Source organism: Camelus ferus, chromosome 18, assembly GCF_009834535.1.
Source record: "Camelus ferus isolate YT-003-E chromosome 18, BCGSAC_Cfer_1.0, whole genome shotgun sequence".
Classification (NCBI taxonomy): domain Eukaryota; kingdom Metazoa; phylum Chordata; class Mammalia; order Artiodactyla; family Camelidae; genus Camelus; species Camelus ferus.
Window position 1 is genome coordinate 35969192 of NC_045713.1, and position 21535 is coordinate 35990726.

The 21535-nt window shown below is 46.9% G+C and overlaps 1 protein-coding gene across 9 annotated transcripts in view; it reads left to right on the forward strand.

Annotated features, from left to right (window-relative positions):
* Positions 1-20082, forward strand: part of MARF1 (meiosis regulator and mRNA stability factor 1) — a 39099-nt gene extending 19017 nt beyond the window's left edge. For all 9 annotated transcript variants that reach the window (XM_032460977.1, XM_006179074.3, XM_006179075.3 and 6 more), the window contains 14 exons: positions 559-795; positions 926-1045; positions 1740-1918; positions 3217-3437; positions 4175-4317; positions 4494-4627; positions 5892-6094; positions 6780-7007; positions 10378-10608; positions 12532-12744; positions 13989-14049; positions 14135-14260; positions 15644-15814; positions 17484-20082. In XM_032460977.1, the coding sequence (XP_032316868.1) occupies positions 559-795; positions 926-1045; positions 1740-1918; positions 3217-3437; positions 4175-4317; positions 4494-4627; positions 5892-6094; positions 6780-7007; positions 10378-10608; positions 12532-12744; positions 13989-14049; positions 14135-14260; positions 15644-15814; positions 17484-17725 (2509 nt within the window). In that variant the 3' untranslated portion in view covers positions 17726-20082. The remainder of the gene's footprint in view (positions 1-558; positions 796-925; positions 1046-1739; positions 1919-3216; positions 3438-4174; positions 4318-4493; positions 4628-5891; positions 6095-6779; positions 7008-10377; positions 10609-12531; positions 12745-13988; positions 14050-14134; positions 14261-15643; positions 15815-17483) is intronic.
* Positions 20083-21535: the final 1453 nt, after the last annotated feature.

A 21535-nucleotide genomic window follows, 5' to 3' on the forward strand; every position in this document is an offset into this window, starting at 1 on the left:
GGATATGAACTCAAGTCTGTCTGCCTTCAGATCTTGTGCCTTTAAGCTCCAAGTATGAAAGACACAAGTTGGGGGTGATTCGGGCGTCCAGTCTTAGAGGAAGTCTAGGTCTGGAGGCTGAAGCATAGGGGATTCAGGGGTGTAGCAAGAAAGGGGGTATACCTCTTTGGAGGGAGGTGGCAGAGCAGAGATGGTGAGAGGTAATACAGAGAGATTTGGAAGTGAATGGGAGGCCAGTTTGAAAGGACTCATAGCAGATAGCTTTCCATCTCAGAAAATTAGGTGAGGCATTTATGGAGGGTGTGCGGGGTTGGAGGGTAGGTACCAAATGATATGTATAACCACTGTGAGAAGCAGCGGGCCAGAGATGACTGGGAGGAGTGCCAGGCATCATTAGTTCCACAGTGAATGAGTTTATAGTAGAATTATCCCAGTTTTACTTTCAAAGAGACAGGGGAACTGTCCTTGGATATAGCCCTTTATTTAAACAGGTCAGGTATTTCTCTACAATCAAAGAAAAGTGTTCCCTTTAGGTCATCATCTCTTCCTTGCTTTTAGGTTTGGACACAGGTTGAATGTGTCAGATTTATATAAACTAACAGACACGGTCGCAATCCGTGAACAAGGGAATGGAAGACTGGTGTGTCTCTTACCCAGCAGTCAGGCCCGCCAGAGCCCCTTGGGGTCTTCCCAGTCGCATGATGGCTCTTCAACAAACTGCAGCCCAATTATATTTGAAGAGTTGGAATATCACGAGCCTGTCTGCAGGCAACACTGTTCCAATAAGGATTTCAGGTACATTGCCCGTTTCCCTTGAGAAATCATCCTTTTGTAAAAGGTCGTGGAGCATCTGTTAGAATTACCTCGGGGATATTCCAGACCACTGAGAAATGTAAACTGTCTGTTTTGTTCTTTTTTTTGGCAGTGAACATGAATTTGATCCAGACTCTTACAGGATTCCTTTTGTGATCCTCTCTTTGAAGACATTTGCGCCCCAGGTTCATAGTCTTCTGCAGACACACGAGGGCACTGTGCCTTTATTAAGGTGACCGTGTCAAAGCCATTGTGTTACGATGCCTTTGCTCTCCTCTTTGTAGAAAGTCTGCCCTCAGCCTGCACCTCTCCCAGACCGAGTGCTGTACAATGCTTCAGATGCTTCAGCCCAGAATTTTTAGCTACCGCTTGTAGTCAAAGTATATCTGAAGTGGGATCCATTCACTCAGTATTTCAACAAGAAAATTTGTGTTTATTGCTGAATTTTAGAAATGTCAGCAAGAATAGGGCAGTTTCTTCTCCACAGAGAAGAGATTATTGGAAAGGCTATAGCAGAGGTGTGCACAAGTGCTGTGAGAGAGTGCACAGGAGAAGAGTCTTCTTCAGGAGTTCCTTTAACCACTTGTTGGGCCACCTCATAAGCTTAAGGCAACCATGTTGCCTTAAAGCCACCGAACCAATGTGTTAGAGGGGATTGAACTTGGAACCTAGTTAATTGCCTTATTTTTAACCCCCTCTGTTAGAAAATTGTCCAGAAATTTCTAGTCCCATCAGAATGCATCAAAGAGAGAAATGCCACAGGGATTGCCTTCCTAGGACCTTAATTTGTAACTTTCAAACCCAGATCCTTGGCATCTTAACAGAAATTATTTATTAATGGATATGTTCAAAGAAAGGCGTCTGTTTAGTGGGTGCTTTGCTTTTCCATCATTTAATTAACCTTTTTTCTCCCCACCACACTGCAGCTTTCCAGATTGTTACGCCGCAGAGTTTGGCGAACTAGAAGTAGTGCAGGAAAGCCGAGGCGGGGGCGTCCCTTTAGAACACCTCATCACCTGCGTTCCAGGTGTCAACATTGCCACTGCACAGAATGGCGTCAAAGTAGTTAAGTGGATTCACAACAAGCCCCCACCTCCAAACACAGGTAGGTGTCAGGTGTTTGGTCCTCCTGAGCCACCGTCTGCTGCAGGTGCAGGCTGGTGGCTTTTCTCCTCAACAGCAGCACTATTTCCCCATCATGAAGCACCATGGGCGTCTCCTGTGATCTTTTAAAAAGTGCTGAAGGTTTGGCAGAACTAGGCTTTTTGAAAGTACCAGTATAAATTATGTAAAGAATTTAAAATCCCACAGTTATAGATCTCTCTAGTTACATAATTTTGTAAAGCTTTTTGGCTTGCCTTTAAAAGGCATTCAGGTATTTGAAGGAAATACCTCTTGAATGCAAATTTACTTTGGAAATGTATTTTGATGGACATTTCTGACTTTGTTAAGTGTGAGAATAGATTTAGCTCTAAATATAAGGGACCAGGACATTTGAACCGAGATTCGGGTGAGTTTCTGGGCAGCCCATGAGTTGCAGATGTCTAATCTTGTTACCTGTACCCAGCACTGTAAGTTGTTGCCTTCATATTGACACTTCCTTCTCTTTGGCCCCAGACACTTCCTCCTTTTCTTCTCCCACCTCCCCCTGCCCTATAGGGAGAAAAGTAAGGATAACTAGGGAGCTCTGTTTGTCCTGAGCTTCTTACCCTCCTCCTCCTGCCTTTCCCCTCAGGCCTAGATCCCTCCGGGTCCTGTGTGTGAAGCTGCTCCCTCCTTTCTTTCTCCTGTGTCGTTAGCCCACTAGGCTTTTATATAGGTTTCCATTTGATTAATTATACTTACATGATTCAAACTTCTTAATTACATGAATGTTCAAGATAAATGCAAAAACCTGTTTTTCAGTTTTATCTCATGCTAGTTTTACATCCTTGCTTTCCATGGTTTCCTGGGCAACGTTTTCAGCACCTCTCTGGGTTAGTTAGGGTCTTCCTGGGCTACCTGCTTGGTAACGATTTATAACTATGTTTCTGTGAGAAAGTTTATTAGTGTCCAAGTTACAAATGGATCTTTGACGTACCACCAGTTTATAAGCTGGAAACTTTCTGTGTATTTACACTTCCCCTTTAAGTTAACGCTGTGGGGAGCTATGCTCTACTTTGGCAACTCAACTTGGAGAAGTAGTGGGAAAGCATATGCCAGCCCGTGAAGAGGTTGGGCTAGCCTATTGGTTACATCGGACCTGGGTTTAACAGCTCTCTGAGAAGCAAAGTGGCTCTTTTGTCTTGTCTGCTTGGTCGTGACCGAGCTCAAGCAAGGGAGTGCAAGGTTACTTTTCCTTTCCGCTGGTGGAGTCCCGGTTTGTACCTCATGCGTGTTCTTGTTTTCTCCCCACATGTTTAGACCCTTGGCTTCTGCGTTCTAAAAGTCCTGTGGGTAACCCCCAGCTGATCCAGTTCAGTAGAGAAGTGATCGATTTACTGAAGAGCCAACCATCCTGTGTCATACCAATTAGTAATTTCATCCCCTCTTACCACCATCATTTTGCAAAGCAATGCCGGGTATCAGACTACGGGTATTCCAAGCTGATCGAATTATTGGAAGCCGTGCCTCATGTGTTGCAGGTAAGGAGCGCTGAGAGAGTATTTGTTTAAGGTTGGAAATGTTCCTCCACAGCTTTGGCTACCTTGGCCAGAGAAACAATGTAGCTGGTAACCCAATTCCTAAGAAGTCAGCCCATCAGTCAACTGTCTTTATACACATATTTTGTATACGATGTGGCTTCTCAATTTTTCAGAAAGCTGTGAGTTTCCAACTTAAAGGAACTCCGAAGTGCCCTGAGGAGTATTTTCCTTCCAGTCCCCATAGACTGACCTCCTCTCTCCCAGCACAGTCCTCTCCAGAGTTGTGCACCATTAATATGGGAGCTGCTATAACAGGGGTTTACCTTTCTTATGAGGGAGTTGAAGACCATTTACTAGGCTGGAGCCTGGCTTTGCTTCCTAAGGAGTCTCTGTCTATTAACTTACAGTGCTATGATAGCTTCCCACTTGTAAATGGCCTGTAAAACTTCAGCTGTCTTTTAGAGACAAAATTAGTTGCCCAGACTGATAATACACTTCATTTCTGTACTCATGACTCCCTAGGAAAAAGTGCGAGGGAAAAAAGGAGGTCCCTGGCACGTGAGCAGTTCATTCTGATGGCTGCATTTTGTTGAGCTATGTGTGTTTCAAAATGCAGATATCATACAGAAAAGATGTATTCCCTGAGGGCGGTGACAGAAAAGAGAGAGCTGTCAAAAAGAAAGTCAGTATCTGCCGAGGTCTTATGAGTATAAGTAACCAAAGTGTTTGATTTGCAGATTCTTGGAATGGGCTCCAAACGTTTGCTGACCCTAACCCACAGGGCCCAGGTGAAGCGCTTTACTCAGGATTTACTAAAACTTCTCAAATCCCAAGCCAGCAAGCAGGTCATTGTGAGAGAATTCTCACAGGCTTATCATTGGTGAGTTGATGAGAAGGAAAAAAAAAAAATGAAAGCAAATATTTTAAAACACTTGTTCTTCCAAATTTAAAATAATTGTCCAACTTTTCTGTTTAGCATTCTTCTGGAAAATGTATCAAGTTATTTTGCCAAGTGCTATTTCTCATTCTTCACCGATTTCCATGGTTAAAACCTAGGTGTTTCTCAAAGGACTGGGACGTGACTGAATATGGTGTTTGTGAGTTGATTGATATCATATCAGAGATTCCAGACACAGCCATCTGCTTGTCCCAACAGGATAATGAAATGGTGATTTGTATCCCCAAAAGAGGTATGTGACTTAAATTTGCTGGAACAAGGGTCTGTCTCAGTGGTGGTTTTCACGTGGAGTCGTACAAGGGATGCACTTCCCACCTGCTTTCTGTGATTCCTGAATATCCCATGCAAAGTGCAGTGTGAAAACTGCTCTGGCGGGCTGTGGACCCTAGGTTCTTCAGAGTCGGTGAAGCCACTGGTTGAGAAGAAAATCAGGCCAGTTTTTCAGAATTCACTCTAAGGGGAAGAAAGGACATAACCAGCACTTTCTTAAAACGCCTCTTTCAGCCTGACTGTGACTATTTTATGCTGTAAATTTATCCATTTAAGCTAGTTACTGTGGCTTTTGCTTGTCTCTTCTTTTTAGCTCTGAGATACTTTACTGTGCACACTTGAGAAGGGAAAAAAACTCAAATGGTTGCTTTCATCTTTCACATTTTAGTGGTTTCAGTTGAGGTCTGGGAAATAGGACAGAAAAAAATCCACACACTGTTGTGTTCTCCCACTGCTGCCCATCAGTGGTTCTAAAACCGTGCCCCTGCGGACACTAGTACCCGTGAAATCAGTGTCCAGAGCCAAAACAACTGATGTCACTCTGTTTAAAATTGTAATTTCAAATGAATCGAAACGAATTTAAGAAACTTAACTTAAACAGAGGTTTAAGGTTTTTCTCCCGTTTTTTTATTAAACTTCTGGTGCCTGATACTCTGTGCTGCTAGCAATTTTAACTGAAGATCAGAATAAACAAAGCGTGTGAACATTGAGAAGTGGGACTTAATGGAAATAATTTCTAGATGACTTTTTCAAGTACAGACACCTGTCGTGTTCATATATATGGGGTGGGTGTGGGGAGGTGGAGGGGCTAAAAGAATTTCTCTCTTATAAATTACATAGGTGTGCGTATGTATCATGACTTCCTGGTGTTCTGCCCTTGATCGACTTTGAAAATCATCTAAATGGGTAGGGTGTAGCTCAAGTGGTAGAGTGCATGCTTAGCATGCACCGAGTTCCGGGGTTCAATGCCCAGTACCTCCTCAAAAATAAAGAAATAAATAAACCTAATCACCCCCCCCCCCAAAAAAAGAAAAGAAAATCATTGGGAAAGAGAGAAAAGTATGTTTGTTTTCGGTTGTGAGTGTTTGAGAGGCAAAGATGGTAACTCTCATAACCTGTAGTGTAGGACTAACTACACTACTAATGTTAAACACAAATGGATAGAAGTTTGTGATTTATGGGGGTTTTTGTTGTTGTTGTTGTTGTTTTGGTTTGTTTTTTTAAAGAACGTACCCAGGATGAAATAGAAAGAACAAAACAGTTCTCCAAGGATGTTGTGGACTTGCTGCGGCACCAGCCGCATTTCCGGATGCCCTTCAATAAATTCATCCCCTCCTACCATCACCACTTTGGCCGGCAGTGCAAACTCGCTTACTATGGGTTTACCAAACTACTTGAACTTTTTGAAGCCATACCTGATATTTTACAAGTAAGTGAAGAAATTCTAACTAGATTTTTCAGAACAATATAAGGAGGAATTTTTTTTTTTTTTAATGTTCAGGCCTGTTTCCCTGGGAAGTAGGGAGTTATGAAATAGGATGAAAATTTGAGATAATTTCGATCAGAGAATCTATGTTGTTGGCTCATTAGTATTTTTAGGTAAATGTGGTTTTTCCTTCAATAAAAAAGTAAATCATCCTTGAGATCAGTTTCAGGGTATCTACTGAAGATAAGGTTAAGTGGTTTAATTTCGTAAAGTGAATCGTCTCTCATTTCAGATCCCTTATGCTGGAGGTGGGGATGAGCGAATGAGGTGATAACAAGTGTTTGGGTGTTAAGCTGTTACTAAGCAAAATCAGATTTCTGTTGTTGATTTTTACTATTATTACTGTTTTTGACCCCTAAAATGCTTTCAAAGAAGAATCTTTTGTGTGGTGAGCTATACATTAGCTGCTTCACCATTTCTAAGTGTACAGTTCAGTAGGGTTAAGTATCTTCATATTGTTGTGCAGCCAATTTCCAGAACCTTTTAATCTTGCAAAATGGAAACTTGGTATCCATTAAAAAATTCTGAAATGCTTCCTTAGTTCCTAATTGTGCACATTTTCATGCCCTTTAACCCCACGAACAGTCATGGCTTATCCTCCCTTCCCTCCTCCTGTGTGTTTTCCCAGGTATTGGAATGTGGAGAAGAAAAAATCCTCACTTTGACGGAGGTCGAACGGTTCAAAGCTCTCGCTGCCCAGTTTGTTAAACTCCTTCGGTCCCAAAAAGATAACTGCCTTATGATGACAGACCTGCTTACAGAATACGCTAAAACTTTTGGTTACACATTTCGTCTTCAAGACTATGACGTCAGTTCAGTTTCGGCTTTAACACAGAAACTCTGCCATGTCGTAAAGGTAACAGGTTTTTTTCCTTTTTCCACGTGGTGAAGCTTGTGGCGGCGTGATCCTTGCTAGGATGTTTGTGTGCGATTTCTGCATTGACGCTTCACACTGCTTACTGTGGCTTCACAGCTTGTTTTCTGTGTGGTTAATGCCTTGCTAGGAGATGGCTGGGGTGTGACAGTTTGATTTTTGGTCTTGCCCTTGTGTCTCTGTTAGTGGCCTCGCCAAAATAATGTCTTTGTGAGCCGAGGAGGTCACTGGCTTGTCCCAGGGTGTTTATTTTTGGCTGTCTCAGTGTCAGTCCTGCTGACCTGAGGTTGGAGCCTTCCACACAGATCTTTGCCCCTGACATTTGAGGGAGACTGAAACCACAGATCTCTTCCCTGATTCTGACTCACCTGGGGAGTAGATTTAGGAGCAGGCTCGGACTCAGCATGGCCTTGGTTGCTAGTAATGCTGGAATGGAGAGGATAACTTCCTCTTCTTCTGCAACCTGGACTGAACTGACCCTCCCTTCCTGGGCAGGGCAGCTGCACAGTTTTCAGGCCGCTGCCACCATAGGACCAAGAAAACTCACTACAAGAAGGAGAAAATGGAAAGGAAAAAAGGTGGTGGCAGCCCCAGTCACAGGTCTGGTAGGAGTCTGTTTCTCTACTGGTCAGTTAGAGGGGGCAGAACCTTCCTGGGAGGCACGGATGCAGCTGCTGGGGAGTAGGAGGAACACTAGGAGTAGGGAGCATCCAAGGCAAGGAGGCGGAAGGGCCAGCAGCATCACGTGCTACTGAGACGGCAGGGGAGACGGGCACCCGTTTGACCTTTGGGCCCAGCTGAGTGGAGGTACGCCGTGTTGCCGGCCACAGCAGGGTCAGCCTCAGTGTTACACAGGACTGAAACCACACTGACTGGGCTAAGAAATGAGGAGGAGGAGGTGGCGAGAAAATGGCAGCAGGTGATCTAGCCAGCTTTTCGGTTCATTTGCTTATGAAGGAGAAGAGCCAGAGACCGCAGGGCTGAGTGAGCATGTGGGTGTTTTGGTGGCCGTGTTCTTCTTTCCAGCTGGGGAGATTTGGCATGTTTGAGAGCTGTCAAGAAGGATCCCCTTGAGAGAGAAGGTCAGTATACAAATGCGGGACGGGGTGATGGGGTGAGGGTCCCGAGGAGGCAGGAGCTGTGGGGGGTCAGCCTTCAGTGGAAGGAGGGACTGCTCTCATATTAATACATGGACAAAAAGGAAGAGAGGTCGGGCAGATGCAGACATGGGTGTGATGTGTGTTGCCAGGAAGAGGAGGGAGTTACCTTCCAAGAGCCATTGCTCTGTCAGGTAGGGGATGAGAGCAAGTCTTAGAGGGAGAAAGAGATGGGATTCAAGCTGATGAGCTGAAAAGGTCTGAATGGTTGCCGGGGTGAGCAGCAGTGGGACCTGGGCAGGAAGGCGTGTCGGGTGCTGGGAGGGCGGAGCTCACTGGAGGTGGGGGCTCGTGGCTTTCCTGTGGAGACGGTCATTATGTGGCTGCTTACGGACAGGCTCAGGGAAAGCAGAGTGTTGGGTTCAAGGTGGGGTTTTGCCAGGGACAAAGGAGTGTAGAGTGATGACAAGAATGTTCATAAACTAATAGCCCATCAGTGCCAAGATGGTTCATGAAAGAGGAAAGTGGAGAAAGGAGAGAAGGCTTGTGAGTCAGGAGGAAGTAGGAGTCCACGCTGGTGAAGTTGCAGAACCAGGGGGGTTGAGCATGTGGCTCTCTCTTGTCTCCCACCCCGTGTCTGCTTCAGGCCTCCCCCAGCATGCAGGATGCGTGGGAGGGTGAATGAGTGCTTCTGGACGTGAGCAGTGACAGCATCCCCAGTGTGACCTGGGCGGGATCTAGAGTGGAACTGAATAGAAGAGGACGTCACTGGAGATGAGAACGTTGGGGAACCGGAAAGCCCTGCTGGGGGACAGGCCCGGCTATTAGTCAGGATGATGGCAGTGTTGGGCTTTGGTGGCTCAGCCGTGACCACAGACTGTGATGAATCAGGGCAAATGATGCTTGAGGGTGAGCAGTAAAGATGGGGAAAGATGGGAGAGGCTCCCGCATGCTACCCAGGCTGCCCTTTGCTGTCTTGCGGGGAGCTTCTGGGAAATGCCAAGGCCAGACTTCACCCCTGCCTCTGTGATTCTTAAAGGATTAGCCCAAGTGTGTGCTCCTGGGTGATTCCAGTGTGTAGGCTGGGTCAAGAATCAAGAGGTCTGTCTAAGTAGCATCAAGGGAGCAGGATTTTATTTGTTCTCCTTAATAATGGTCTGGGCGTCTAGGAAGATATCTCAGACTCCCATGGACTTGTATCTGTTGATTGATTAAAGCCCATGTCTGCTGGGGAAATCTGTCTGAATCTTCACAAATCCATCACCGTGGTTAGTAGAGTGGGGGTCAAACCACCAGCCCCCGCCTCAGCTCCAGGTGGGCATCGGCTCCAAAGACACATTGGTATTGGGATGGCTTCTCGAGTGCCGCCCACCTCTCTGTCTCCGAAGGTCCAGAGCTCCTGAGCTTGACCTGTGGTCCCGGCTCAAATGCCAGGTAAAGTAGAAGACAACCATGATAGGAAGCAGTGGTTTGCCTGCCCTAAGCGGTGTGTCCTGCAGCTCTGCCTGCCTTCACTTCAGTGACGCTCACTTCGCAGACTTGTCCCCCCACCACGCCCAAGGCCTGCAGGTCTCAGTCACCAGGTGACTGTTTCTTCACATGCTGTTTGGCCTCCAAGTGATAACCTGTGTCTCTTTAACAGTTTTCCTCCGAATGCGCTTAATTGGTTAAACTCTTTATCTCCTTGAGCATCCGAAAGAATCGAGAAGTAAATGTATAGTCAGACATGGAAGTGCTATCTTTTTTCAAGTACTAATGGGTTAGAAGAACACGACTTGCCCTGCAGTCAGTGTGGGCCCTCCGTCACCTCCCCTGTGTAGCCCCAGGACACACGGGGCAAGCTTAGTGCAGAGCAGCTCTGTGGAGGGTCGCCTGCAGTCTGACCACCATCCCCCTTCCCTCCTTCCTGGGAACAGCACCCTTAATTCACAGACTTGGGCCAGAGGGCATCAGCTGGCTGGGTTCACCTCCTCCTGGGGGAGTGGAAAGAATGCCCTGAGAGGGGTGTATTGATGGACACTTCTGGTTACGGACCAGCAGGGAGGGAGTGAATGATTTCTTTTGCGGTTGATCTGAAGTGCTGGTCTGGTGTCCCAAAGAAGGTGTAACAAACCCACTCACTTTACTTCAGTTTAAGAGAAAAATTTAGAGGTTTTCGTCTCCTGGTCTCATTTGCCAAAATGAAACCAGATGAGCTGGGTATGACTCAGGCTGTCTCCTGAGTTCAGAAAAGTTTAAACTCTTCTTTTCCCCAGGTTGCTGATATGGAATCTGGCAAACAGATTCAGCTGGTCAACCGCAAGTCTCTGCGCTCTCTCACTGCCCAGTTGCTGGTGTTGTTGATGTCCTGGGAGGGAACCACCCATCTTTCTGTCGATGAGCTCAAGAGACATTATGAAACCACCCACAGTACTCCTCTCAACCCCTGTGAATATGGATTCATGACCTTGACCGAACTTCTGAAGAGTCTGTCTTACGTAGTTGAGGTATGAATGCTAGTGGTCCCAGAACCACTGTAATGAAAGCTGTTGAACTGGGTGTTTCTAGATCACCTGATGGTCTGGATTGGACTGATCCGTCATTTTATAGATGAACAGACCGAGGCATAGGTGGGTGCAGGCACTTTGCCCAAACACGTGCCGCGCCAGGATGAAACCCCTGACTTCCATTTTCTTTGTCTGGGCCTCCTGGTTCTCAGACTGGGGTGCTTGTTCCTGGATCAGGCTGGATTCTGCCGCTCTTACCTCTGTCTGAATTAGATGGCGTGTGCAGTGGCTGCAAGTAACTTGTCAGTCAGATGCAGGTCAGAAAGGAAGGGCAACTGGTCACCCAGGTGGCCTTACAAGAATGGGATTTCAGGATTAGAAGAATTCTAAGAGAATACTGTGTGCAGTTCTGGGGCAACAGATATAAAAACCTAGAGGAAATAATAAGGTCCTAGGGAGAAAAAAGTCAAATTGACTCCAGAATTTTTAAGAAGTTAAAAATCAGACCAATTAACATGAAAGAGACTAAAGATCATCGAAATTTTCCCACTAAAAAAGGCAACAAGACTAGATGGATTAAAAACTGGGTTTTAACTCACCTAAAGAACAAATAACTCCAACTTTGTGAAACGATCCTTGGGCCACTTTCTTGGAGGGTGAAGAAAAGATAGGAAGTACGCCACTTCTTTTATGAAGCCAAAGTAATTTTAATACCAGAAACCTAATACGTCCCCCCAAAAGAAAGTGATTCTAAGTAGAACGTTAACAAATTAAACCTAGCAGTGTAAGAAAACAGTGATACACCATTGTTATCATAGAACCATGTGATTGATAATTAAACAATTGAAAGATGCTGACAGAAGCGCTCTCCTTGGCGAAACGTTAGTCAGGCTCCCCTGAGCCACCTTCTAGACTGTATACCTTGTCCTCAGGCCCTGCCCTCAGCCCTGATGGGCCCACACAGCCCAGTTTTAGAGAGGCTCTCCTACCCTTGGTGTCTTACCCTGGCCTGCCTTCTGCAAGAATCCTGTTAGGTCAGCTTACAAGAATTCCCACAACCACAGACGTCCCTCCCCACAACAGCCTGAGGCTATGAATCCGCACTTTCCCTGCATCTGGGATGGAGCCCAGTGCTGCCCTTGGGTCTCCTTTCCCCTGTTTTGATAGTCCTGAAGAAAGTCTGTTTTTACAACTTAGACTACTGCTGTCCAGCTCCGATTTTATTTCACAGTGTCAGATCCAACATTTTCTAAACTTTGTTAATTATCCATTGTATGAACACTAGTCCTAGGCATTGTTAATGAACGTTGTAGGACAAGAGGTTTTCTTCCATGGCCAGCTGAGGCTAGGGAAGATCCCTTCTCTGTGAGGCTCCCAGTGCATGTTAAAGACTCAAAGGCTGATGGTAAAGAAATTTGCTTACGTTACTTAAGGACAAAAAGAGGTTCCTGGGTTTTTTAATTTTTGTTTTGTTTACTTTTTACTTTTGTGGCTTTCTGTAAAGAATATTGATGTCCTGTGTCACAGCATTCCTTGGAATACCACTTGGGAAGCTGAGGTTCAGTGGCCTCAGTCCCTGCTGTCTGATACAGCTCTGTCCACCCAGGGCTTCGCCCCACCTCTTCACTGCCTTCTCTTGTTTGAGACCTCAGTTTCCCAGTCTCCTTCCTTTTTGACACTGTTTCTTCAGACCTCTGCCATCTTAGACCTACAGATAGAACTAGCGTTTGCTCAAGGCTCCAGCCTTCTCTTGGAGGAGATCCTTGAATTAATCTCTCCTCTTTCCTGGCTTATTGCCCATTTTCAAGTTGACTTGGCATCTTTTCACTCTCAGATAGAGACCCTCACTTTGCGGGGGTTGAGGGGGGTGGGCAGGACCAGTCACTCTAGAAGCTTCTAATGCAGCATTTTCTCCTGGACCAGGTGTTTACTAATGATAAGACAGAGGAGTGTGTGAAGCTCACAAGTCTGTATTTGTTTGCCAAGAATGTGCGGTCTTTACTTCATACTTACCACTACCAGCAGCTCTTCCTTCATGAATTTTCCATGGCGTATACCAAGTATGTCGGAGAAGCACTGCAACCCAAGACATATGGCTACAGTAGTGTGGAGGAGCTCCTGGGAGCCATCCCACAGGTGGGCGTTGTCTGCCTTTCATGGAGAGTGTCTTCCTGAAGAGCCACAGGCTCGCTCTCCTGAGCAGAAGAGTGAACCGGCAGGCATTTTGAACAGATCCTTTCAAAACATACACACCGTTGGTGTAAAATGCATGACTTCAGTGTTTCTCCTTCATTCTGCAAACTGTCATTAGATCCCTAGATGCCAGGTGACTGAGTCCCGACCCCGCCCTCATAAGGGTGTTGGGTAACGGAGAGTCAGGACACCTGAGCAGGTGACAGGTCGGTGTGGTCAGTGCAGCCGTCGGTGAGTGCCCTGAGGAGGGCCGTGGGCAGCGCTCACTACTGGGTGCAGGGCGTCCCCGAGCAGGGTCCTCAGGGATGTTTGAAGTTAATTAGCCACGTGATGGAGAAGGGTAAGGGCAGGCTGTGAGAGCAGACACAGAGCAGTGAGAAGTAGTGTGGAGCGGCGGGGGCTTTAAAACCCCAGCCGGACCTCACAGGGAAGTATGAGCTCAGTCATGGAGGACCTTGGGCCCTGCGGGGTGAGGGGGCCCTCAGGTTGGTTCCGAAAGCGCCACCGTGGCTGCTGTCCATGGTAGAGTTGGGAGAACCGGGAGGGGACAGGGAGCCTGGCTTCTGCGGAGGCCCAGGTGAGAGTCATGACTGGCTTGCGCCTGAGAGAAGGTAACAGGGATGTAGAAAAGGACACAAGGGAAGGACAGCTTGGGAGCTGAGATGAGGGACTTGGTGACAGAGCACATGCAGGGCCCTAGGAATCGGGGACATGCACCTCTCTTGGTGGAGGAAGCGGCGGGCAGCATTTTTAGATGGGGGCCATTGTTTTAGGTTTAGGATGATGAGCTTGTTCTGAAGGGTGCACGAGATGCAGATCCACTAACTCTTCGAAGGTGCATTTCCTGTCTGGAAAAAAAGGTCTGAGCTCCCACGTGAGAACTAGCTTCATTCATACACCAACAGTGGTGTTTGGGAGATGACGTTTTTAAGAGACGTAAAGAATATTTTTAAAGCTCAGTCTCACGACTTCTAAGACTACACAGCTTTTTATAAGGAGCATGTTTCTGCCAACTTCTGTTGCTTTAAAAGCTAAAGAAAGCGTAGAAGTAATTTTTTGTGGCATTAATTCAGTGTTTAGAGCTTACTATGTCTAAGGCAGACACAGTAGGTCACACTCTTCCTGAATTTTAGAGCTTATTTTCTCTCTGTTCCCGCTGCTTAACCAGTGGTATGTCTTATGTGCAGGTGGTCTGGATAAAAGGACATGGTCATAAGCGAATTGTAGTGTTGAAAAATGACATGAAAAGTAAGTAAGCCCCATCCCCTCCCCTCTTTCAGAAGACTCGGTTCTCGCACCGACTCCCCCCTGATGGGCGCTCTCGGTCCTGCAGGTCGCTTGAGTTCACTTGGTCTCTCCCCTGCCAGCGATGAGACCCAGCCCTCAGCTCCTGAGCGTATCCTGGAGGTGCCCGAATCGGCCACAGCCTCAGGACTCAAACCTGGAGCAGATGGCGATGGTAAGAGAGGAAGAACAAAGCAAACTGGTGAAAGTTTTGGAAAATGGCTTAGGGTGGGACTGAATAGGGGGGATTTTCATTAATATTCATTAATTTTCATTAACTAAATGGAGATTTTCATACATTTTTCCAAAGCAGTCTGGTGTTTGGTTAATAACGGGAAAAACTGGCCTGCATTTGATAGCATTTTGTGCTTGACTGGTTAAGATTCTCGAAGGATGCTTGTGGCCCCATAATGACAATATGCCAGCCCAGGTCAGATGTTCAAGGAAAAATTATTCAGACACTTGTTAAAATAGTACTTCAAGAGGATTGCAGTGGGGTCGACTCTACTGCCCTCAGGGAAGAGATGGAGCTCAGCCATGAGTGCAACAAGGACGAGCGGGAATTTACAGACAGGGAGCAGAGGGGAGGGGTCAGTGGATGGGAGACCACCAAGAGGAGATGTCAAGGTGGGGGGACTCCTGCTGACCTAAGAGGATTCTTGCTAAAGGCAGGCCTGAGGACTTAGAAGTGAGGGGTGGGGACAAGGAGCTTGTTATGTACCAAGGCTGGGAGATTTTTGCTAAGCTGCCTTCCCAAGTTCCTTCCCAGGATGAGCAAGGACAGACAAAGAAGGCCAGGGTCAAGGCCTGGTGGGGAAGAGGGCTCAGAGGAGCCTGACTGATAAGTTAGGTCTTTGTCCCAGGACATCCATGGGACAAAGTCATGCATTCATATTTTTCCAAACACCACTGAGTCACTCCAATCTTACGTTGAACCTTCTCTGTGCTAGATAGAAGCCTACTCGCTTGAATTCTATAGCAGTTTCGACTTTATTGAAAGACTTTTGAGTCCATTGCTGTATATGAGAATTTTGCCTTCCTAGGACTCTGCAAGCTGTTACACCGTTACAGTGTTACCGTGCCCTGTGGCTACAGGACGGTCAGCTGTGTAGCAGTTTACATTTTACAAAGCACCTGAATGTAGCTGGTCCCCTTACGCTGTCAGCACAGCCTCAGCGGGAGTCATCCCCCTCCTGCAGGTCCGGGGGGTTAAGGAGCTTCCCCAGTAGCACTCAGACAGGAGGTGACAGGACCGGGACCCAGTCCTGAACTTGTGATCATTTAGCTGCTTTCTGTTCCTTCTGAGGGTTTTAAAATTTCCCCTCTTGGGAGTCTCCAGAGACTGCAGTTCCAGAGAACACAAGTTGGGAGGTCCTGGCTGTGGCATTTCACTTACCGAAGGGTGACCCAGAACTTTGTGTTCATGACTTTTTTCGATTAACCTGGAGTTCCTGAGTACTTCCTGACCCTTTTCATCCACGAGGCTCAGAAGGAAGCCCTCAGGCACAGACGGGCTGGCTGCTGTCCTGAGCAGGCCCCACCCACCTCTCTCTTCCAGGGCCCTGTCCAGCAGAACAGGAGCTTCTCCGCCTGACCAACGACTCCCCCGTGGACCTCCTGTGCGCGCCTGTCCCCTCGTGCCTGCCGTCCCCTCAGCTGAGACCGGATCCCGTCATCCTCCAGTCTGCTGATCTCATTCAGTTTGAGGAACACCCTCCGGAGCCTGCTGGTAGGACGCACTGTGTTGTGGTGGGGTTTTCTCTGTGGTTTAGTTAAACAGTAAAGCCATATGCCAAGATGTTGAATGTTTGATGGAGGTGGTAGCTGGGACCCTACCTTTTCAGGTACAAAAATACCTGTGCAAGTTATTCAAGACCCTCTTTTCCCGTTAGGGTTCCTGCAGAATTGGGTTCACAGCCCGAGGTGGCTGGGGGAGCAGAAGCCAGGGGACGAACGGGGGGCGATGCAGCTGGGCTGAGAGGAGCCCACGGAAGAGTATGGGGGTCTTCCTGTGCTGGGCTCCCCCACCTTTGTGGAGCGCAGCAGCTCTGGGGGCCACACCCATCACCAGACATACCTGTCACCCGCAGTCTGGCCCAGAGCTGATGACTCCCCAGGGTCCTGGGCTCTGTGAGGGTGAGTAGGGGAGGGCGGGGACGTCCGTGTCCTGCGGCCCTCACTGCGTGTCCTGCTGGGCTCGGGCTGCCAGGCGCGCTCCGGGTCATCCTCACCACAACTCTGCACATTGTTAGGTGGCTGGGGTGCTAGCTCGTGCCACGGCTAGAGATGACACTTCCCCAGGCCTCCCGTCTCTCTGTCTTGTCACTGGCCCGAGAGGACGGCTCTGTCCAGGCCCTTCCCTTGTCGTCTTCCTCTGTCGTGGTGGGTTCTTGCCCGCACTGCTGACGCTGCCGTCCAGGAGATCACAGACCGCAGCCTTGGGCACTGTCGTCCAGTGAAAGGACTGAGGCTGTTTATCTGGAAGATAAATCTAGATGGAGGCTGATCTAGACTGAGGCTGTGGTGACAGCAGGGGTGTTTCCTCTAGAAGCACCGACTTGGTGGGAAACTGACGTTAGCTGTTTCGTGGCTGTACCCTTGGTGAGTGTAGCGCGCTGAGCTCACCGGACGCTGTGACGGGCTGAGCAGTAAGCCGAGTGGTGTTGGCAGTTCTGTCGCTGACCTCAGTGAGCCTCAGCCTGAGGGCCGAGGCTTGCGTCCCCGTGTCAATCTGGGCGTCTGTGTGCCTCCGGTGCGAGAGCCCCTGGCCCAGACAGCGGGAGCCCAAGGTGTAGTGGCACATCTTTTCCAAGCAAGGCAGCTCTATGTATCCAGCAGGCTCAGCCAGAGAAAGAGCAGCCGGTGAGCCCTGCGGGGACAGCGGCTGTCGGGCTTCCTGGAATCCCCAGGGTAGTTCTGACTGCGCAGTTCTCTCCTCTCTGCCTGCCTGCGCTCCCCACCCACCCCCGGCCCACCGTAGCTCCACGTGGAGTACAGCCCTCTGCCTGTGGACTAGGCCAGGGCCGCTGATACCAAGGCCCTTCCTGATCTGAAAGTCTTCAGGTCACATGTGGCTTATGGGTCCTTAACTCCCTGACACAATGAATGGACAGAATTCAAAGTGGAAAAAAATGTTTTTAAACCATTGTTCATTGATCTGTAGTCAAAAATGAAGGTCTCTGAAATTTTGTAATTCAAGGGAGAACTGAGCTGCAGTTTATAAATATCTGACTTTGGTGACCCATAATATTGGCCACAAAGCTGATAGGTAAATTATGCCATAGGCCTGACATTTGGGGGTTATTCTAAAAATATTTTTCGAGAAAATGAGAGGAACTGAAAACTAATACTTCTTGCAGGTCCTAGAACTGAACCTGTTTGCTTTCCTCCGTTTACAGAAATTACAATTTTAAACCATGGAGAGAAAATTGAAATTCCAATAGCAGTGAAGAATGAGAGCCAGTCCCCGGATTCCGGCACGCCTGGCGTGTCAGCGGCTGTCCCGGTGCCTCCCTGCCCCTCGGAAACCCCAGAGTCGCTGCTCAGCAAGGACTCTGTGGAAAGCCCAGCCAAAAAGCAACCCAAAAATAGAGTAAAATTGGCAGCCAACTTTTCCTTTGCCCCTATAACTAAGCTTTGATTCTCGTTGTGAACATAAAATAAGGATGGGAAAACACTGTCTGATTCTGCACACAAAAGTGGGTTCAGAGAACACAGCCTTTTCTGTTTTAGTGAAAACCCCCCAGAAGCCACTTAACTTCATCTTAGACGTATTTCATAACGTTTTGTTTCTTTTCCATTGATCACAGTTTTGAGCTGAAGTTTTTCTTTCTTTTCCCCCCAATTATTTGAAAAAAATGAAAAAACAAAAAGTTTTTGATATTTGTTAAAGAACCCTTAATATATTTTAACAAATTTTTCTTAATTATTATGGAATGTAATGGTTTCTGTAAGAAGACAACAGTAAGGACTCGATTAGAAGGAAGTGGTTTTACTTTCTTTAAGCCACATCAGTGGTGAGATCTTACACGCAGCATGGTTATAGTCCCTAAGCCTTTGCTTACTGATTTTTCAGACAGTATTAATCAAATGCATGATGTGTCTTTGAAGCAAAGCCTGTTCAGTGATCTCGCGTGATCACACCAGCTGAAGAAGGGTAGGCGAGGAGGTAAGAATGTATTTTCAGGTTGGATATGAAGGTTCCTGGCTTCCGTGTGACTTGTAAGCGTGCCTTGTTTTTTATTTAACTATGTCTGTAGTTGACAGATATGGCTTCATCACAAAATTTTAAAAAATGTTTCCACCTTGGGGTTCCATTCAGGAGCTTTCTAGAAAGTTGAGGTTGTTTTAAGCTTCCCTTTTATGTTAAGTTCCAGTTTGATATGGATTAGGTTAAGGAAAAGGAGATGGTCTTGGTGTCATGAATTTAAGTCAGCATTTGAATTCCAACACACATTGTGTGTCGAGAGTCAATGTTGGGAAGAGAGTCTGATTTTCTAAAATATGCATCAGATGCATAAATTACAAATCAGAGCTGAGGAGGGAGGTGCTTTAACAGAAATGGTATCGATGCTCTTTCCACTAGGAAGAGACAGAAATTCTATCTATACATATGAAGGCCAAGGTTGATCAACTTAACCTTGTATTCATAATTTTAAAGCTGGTTTTGGTAGCTGGGAAGCTTTCTGTGTATGTATGTGTTTGTGTCTGTTAGCTCAGTGTCTTTTAAGAATGTCTGCTTTTACTCTGTTAACTTCTCGCTGTTGGAAGCATGTTTGGGTTTTTTGTGGTGTCTGATGTTGGCATTTGGGAAAAGCCAGCCTTTGAGGGAGCACTGCCCTGTGGAATGACCTTCGCCTCGAGGTGGCCGAGGCATCCGGTGACGGGCAGCCTCTCACGCCTCCTGGAGAAACCTGACATTTACAATGGGTTGTATTTGTTGGGCAAAAAGGCGGATTCATTCATAGCGCAGAAAGAACCTGTTGGCATAGGTCTTCCACTAGTGAGATGGCTTCTTTGGGGAAAATGTTTATATTTTGTAATTCTAGAAAGCCAGAAAATGGGCTCTGATTTCATAGCCAGCATTTTGATAAAATGCCACAAAATAAGGGCTATTGAGAGATTTTTACAAGTTATTTTTTTTGTTGTTCCCCAAATCTTTTAAATGAAGCCAGTGATTCCCAGTTCTCAGCATGTGGCCCCAACCAAGATGGAGTGGCCCTGGGAAAGCCTTCTAGGCATCATGGCACTCTGAAACCTCCCGAAGGCATTTCCTCTACAGACATAGTGTGACAGGAAGTAAAATGCAGAGGTGCACTTTTTTTTAAGAAGCTTTTAAACAGTGTGATAAAATTGGTGTTGAGAACATCAGTGGCCTTATTCTGAGATTTCATAAGGCTGAGTTTGCACACGTGGACATAAGTTTTGCTCACAGGTAAAGAATTGTGGACTTTAAAAACCTAAGAGGCACTATTACAAGTCACTAGGACCAGTCTCAAAGAGCAGCTTCTTTGGGCAACAAAGAGACTGGAGTTGTAGGCTGTCGTGTAAGTGTGGTAGAACCGCTCACTGGAGTCGCCAGTGGCCTGGGACGCGCGTGTGACTCTATAACAGTCGCTGTTTGAGGATGTGAGAATACGGTGAAGCTCGTGTTCCTTAATGTACTCCACAGTGGCCAGTCCAGTTGAGATCTATTTTTTTATCCAGAGGCTTAGTTAAATGATGTGATAAAATGATATATGAGAATTAAGACAATGAAATTCTTTATTTCTGGGTAGAAAGCAGTACTGGATTAAATTTATCTGTTAAAAAAAAAAAAGAAAAAAGTTATCACCCAAACCCCCTTTCCCATCTTGCACTTTGTTTTGGATTGGGCTTGGGGGAAGAGATGTTTTTCTTAACTGTCTACTTTGTTTGAACACTTTTTTTGTGATTCAAGTGCTGTTTTGTGTGTTGGGACCAAACAGTTGTCAATAAACTTTACAAGCAAGCATCTAATTTGAGTTTTCCAAGTGAGTGTTTTGTTTGTTGGAGGGGAGGGATTATAAACCAGTCCAGTTCTGTCATCTTTTTCATTCTGGGTTCCGCCAACTTCTCACCCTTTCTGAGCATCTGTAAGGTGGAGAGCAAATTGGTCTCACATTTGAGAGCCCCTTTGAATTTGGCATCTGGCCCTGGAAGGTGACAACTATTGACCCTTTGTAGTCAGGACCCCCCGAGGTTTCCAGCCTTGCTCCAGCATATAAATTGTGTGGGGAAAATACAATAATCAGAAATTCCCTCTGGTTATAAAGCTTGGGATAATTCCTAGGCACTCTTTCGCTGTGAAAGAAATCCATTTTGCAGGCTACCTTGGATTTGGTCACTGCCAGGCCATGCTTTTTGAATAAGCCTATTTGCAAAAGACTTCTTTCACAGATTCCAGTGTGCAGTCCTTTCCCCGAGACCACTGTTATTCCCCACCAGCCCTCCATCCCCCTCTTAACAGTTTTGAAAGAACCTAAAAGAGACTTGAGTGTTTGGGTAAATTGCTTCTTGATGAAGTGCCATTTTTTATTTTAAGTTCAACATTAAAAGGCTTTTAAAATCCCCTGGCGATCCTTTCAAAAAATCTTTCACAGTGGCCAGTTTTTGCTGGAAAACTTGAGAAACCACTGTGTCCCTTTAGAGCAGGGCAAGGAGGTTTGGAGGGTCTGGATGGGGGTGCCACATTTATCTTTGTGCATTTCCTGTCTGGTCTGGAGATGGCAGCCTGGCAGACATGGTCAGAATGAGGGCAGACCTGTCCTAGGGGAGATGGATGTGATCGAGGACCTGACTCCAGATGGACAGTTAAACTGTTCCCTTTACCATGAGGAGCCTTGTGCCTTGAGACTTACCGTCTCTGGTTTCTGGCTGTTCCGTGTGGGCAGAGACTGAGTCATCAGAGATCCCTTCCCCTCCGCAGCAGTGACTTACTCCAGCCCCTGTTTGCTCTGCAGATAGGGACAGGTCACACTGGCTCTGGGGCTCGGGAGGAGCAGGAACCCTCACTGTGCCCCATAAACCAGCAGTCAGTGAGGCCTCTATCACCGCTTTACGTGACCTAGCACCTCCTGCGCTGCTTTACTTCAGGCTCAGGCAATCATTGGCCAATCTCCAGGTTGCTAAAGTGATTACAGCATCAGCCTCATCTCATTCCTCTCGGGGGAGAGATGCAGCGAAGGCTGGTCCAATCTGCTTGTTCAGATGAACACTTCCAAGGCTGAGTGGTGACTCTCTTTCCCAGAGGAATTGTAGTCTCTTCCTGGGAGGTAGGCAGCCCCTGGGGACAGCTTAAGTGGGAAAAGGAGGAAACCTGGTGGCCTTTGGGATGCAGTTGGCAAATTATAGAACTGGTGGGAAAGCAAGCCCCTCCCTTTTCAGGTGTGTGGGACAAGGAGCTGAGAGATGGAGGGCCAGAACTTTCCTC